General features: G+C 55.8%; 2 protein-coding genes across 2 annotated transcripts; one reads left to right on the top strand and one right to left on the bottom strand.

The window, feature by feature from the left end:
* Positions 1-44: 44 nt before the first annotated feature.
* ENH_00033310 (hypothetical protein) lies at positions 45-446 on the top strand (the record flags this gene model as incomplete). Its single annotated transcript, XM_013580273.1, has 1 exon — positions 45-446. The coding sequence occupies one exon, from the start codon at positions 45-47 to the stop codon at positions 444-446; it is 402 nt and encodes a 133-aa protein (XP_013435727.1).
* A 612-nt stretch (positions 447-1,058) lies between these two features.
* Positions 1,059-2,429, bottom strand: ENH_00033300 (hypothetical protein, conserved; the record flags this gene model as incomplete). Its single annotated transcript, XM_013580272.1, has 3 exons — positions 1,059-1,112; positions 1,342-1,419; positions 2,115-2,429. 3 exons carry the CDS (start codon positions 2,427-2,429, stop codon positions 1,059-1,061), a joined length of 447 nt encoding a protein of 148 aa, XP_013435726.1.
* Positions 2,430-2,684: the final 255 nt, after the last annotated feature.

Here is a 2,684-nt window from a genome sequence, read left to right as displayed (position 1 = left end):
TGCTGCTGCTGCTGCTGCTGCTGCTGCTGGCGGGTTTGGCGAACATGGGGGGAGGAGGGAGCGCAGCAGCAGGGATCGGATCCGCAGCGGGGAGCGGGATCGATCCCGCTACTCCAGCTACCGATCCCGGGATCGGGAGCGGCGATCCCGGGATCGGGAGCGCGAGCGACGCTCGCGCGAGCGATCGAGGGAGCGAGGCCGATCCCGATCCCGGGATCGATCCCGGGAGCGGGATCGATCGCCCCACAGACACAGGGAGCGATCCCGCGAGGCCCGCCACCGCAGCAACGGCGCACAGTACCCCGAACCCCACAGAGAAGCAGCAGCAGCAGCAGCAGCAGCAGCAGCAGCAGCAGCAAGTGAAGGCAGAGCCGACCCCAGAAACGCCCTCCACAACTTCGTGCACAGCAGCAGCAGCGGCAGGGCCCACAACCACGACTGACTAGGGTTTAGGGTTTAGGGTTTAGGGTTTAGGGTTTGCAGCCCCGCAAACCCTAAACCCCCGAACTCGCGCTTCTCAAACTTTTCGTGCACTTCTCTTCTATTTCTTTATTGTTTATTCGCTCTTTTGTTGTTTATTTATTGTTATTTATTTATTTATTGTTTATTTGTTTATTCTTCTTTATTTCTTTCTTGAAAACTTGTTCTTATTTGTTGTTTCTTCTTGCAATTTTTTATTTATTTGTCTCCATTTTAGCTTAACAAACTCGGGCCTTTTGAACTCCCTTTTGCTGCTGCTGCTGCTGCAGCTGCTGCAGCTGCTGCAGCTCTGCGTACGCTAGCGTTTAGGCCAAAAGAAATAGGGTTCCGCAAACCCTAATTTAGGGTTTAGGGTCTTGGGTTCACGGCTTCTGAAACACCGCTCCACACGCACCACCAATCAAAGCCGGCAGCAGCCCCTGCTGCTGCTGTTCTGGCGGCTGCTGCTGCAACTGCAGCAGAAGCAGCAGCAGCTGCTGCTGCCGCAACTGCAGCAGAAGCAGCTGCTGCTGCCGCAACTGCAGCAGGAGCAGCAGCTGCTGCTGCTGCAGTCGTTGCTGCAGCAGCAGCAAATTCCTTTACTCCTCATTGGCGCAGATGACGTCGTCGATCTTGAGGATCATTTTGACGACCTGCAAGTCGTAAACCCCAAACCCTAAACCCTAAACCCTAGCTTCCCAAACCCTAAACCCTCGCTTCCCAAACCCTAAACCCTCGCTCGGTCAGCACCTACAAACCCTAAACCCCAAACCCTCGCCAGATTGGCTCCGGACGCGCGCAAGGCAGGCTCCAGGGCTTTGTGGCTCCCAGCAGCTCGAGGGTTTAGGTTCTAGGGTTTAGGGTTTAGGGTTTAGGGTTTACCTGGGTGGCCAGCAGTATCTGCTGCCTCTTTGAGGCGAGAGGCTCCCACACTTCCTGCTCCCTCATGTCGTTTGTGCCCTGTGCGCAAACCCTAAACCCTAAACCCTAAACCCTATTTTTCCAAACCCTCTCGCTAGTCACTCCCTATAAACCCTCGAAGTAAACCCTAACCCTAAACCCTCTAGCAACAAACCCTTCAAATAAACCCAACTCTAAACCCTTGCTAAGGGTTTAGAGGGGGCCCCCAGGGGCCCCCTCTAAGCCCTTTAGGGCCCCTTTAAACCCTTTCTTCAGGGGTCCTTTAAACCCTTTTTCGGGGTTCTTTAGACCCTTTTTAGGGGCCCTTTAAACCCTTTTTCGGGGTTCTTTAAAACCCTTTTCGGAGTTCTTTAAACCCCCTTTAAAGCCCTTTTAAACCCTTTTTAGACTCCAAAGGAGCCCCTAAACCCCAAACCCTCCCTAAACCCTTATCCCAAACCCTCCCTAAACCCTTTTCTAAACCCTCCTCAAACCCTTATCTAAACCCTCCTCTAAACCCTTTTCCAAACCCTCCTCCAAACCCTTTTCTAAACCCTCCTCCAAACCCTCCTCCAAACCCCCCTCTAAACCCTCCTCCAAACCCTCCTCCAAACCCTCCTCCAAACCCCCCTCTAAACCCCCCTCCAAACCCTCCTCTAAACCCTCCTCCAAACCCTTTTCTAAACCCTTTTCTAAACCCTCCTCCAAACCCTTATCTAAACCCTCCCCAAACCCTCGTGCAAACCCTAACTGACGCGCTGCATGCAGTCGATGCCGAGGTAGGGGCAGTTTTGCTGCTGCTGCAGGGTTTTGAGGGTTTGTGCTGCTGCTGCTGCACTGAGGCCGGAGTTTGCTGCTAGGGTTTCTGGGAGGGCGAGGAGGGCCTGGGCGAAGGCCGCAGCAGGCAGCTGCGAGGCCGCAGGCAGCGCTGCTGCTGCTGCTGCTTCCACTGCTGCTGCTGCTGCTGCTTCTGCTGCTCCCCCCCCGCAAACCACCCGCCCCTCCCGCAGCAAACAAGCAGCAACACACAGCGCGTCGTGTGCTGCTCTCTCGGCTTCTGCTGCTGCCATTTGCGTCGCCCCGTACACCACCAGCGTCATTGCCCGCGAGTTCGGGCACCCTGCAGCAGCAGCAGCAGCAGCAGCAGCAGCAGCAGAGTTCGCTCCAAGCCAGATGCAGCAGCAGCAGCAGCAGCAGCAGGGCAGTTCACTGAGAAGTGGTGCAGCAGCAGCAGCAGGGCAGTTCGCTGAGAAATGAGAAATGATGCAGCAGCAGCAGCAGCAGCAGCAGCAGCAGCAGCAGCAGCAGCAGCAGCAGCAGCAGCA

Source organism: Eimeria necatrix, genomic scaffold (genome assembly GCF_000499385.1).
Source record: "Eimeria necatrix Houghton genomic scaffold, Enh_scaff2435, whole genome shotgun sequence".
Lineage (NCBI taxonomy): Eukaryota > Apicomplexa > Conoidasida > Eucoccidiorida > Eimeriidae > Eimeria > Eimeria necatrix.
This window is presented reverse-complemented; position numbering and strand designations above follow the sequence as displayed.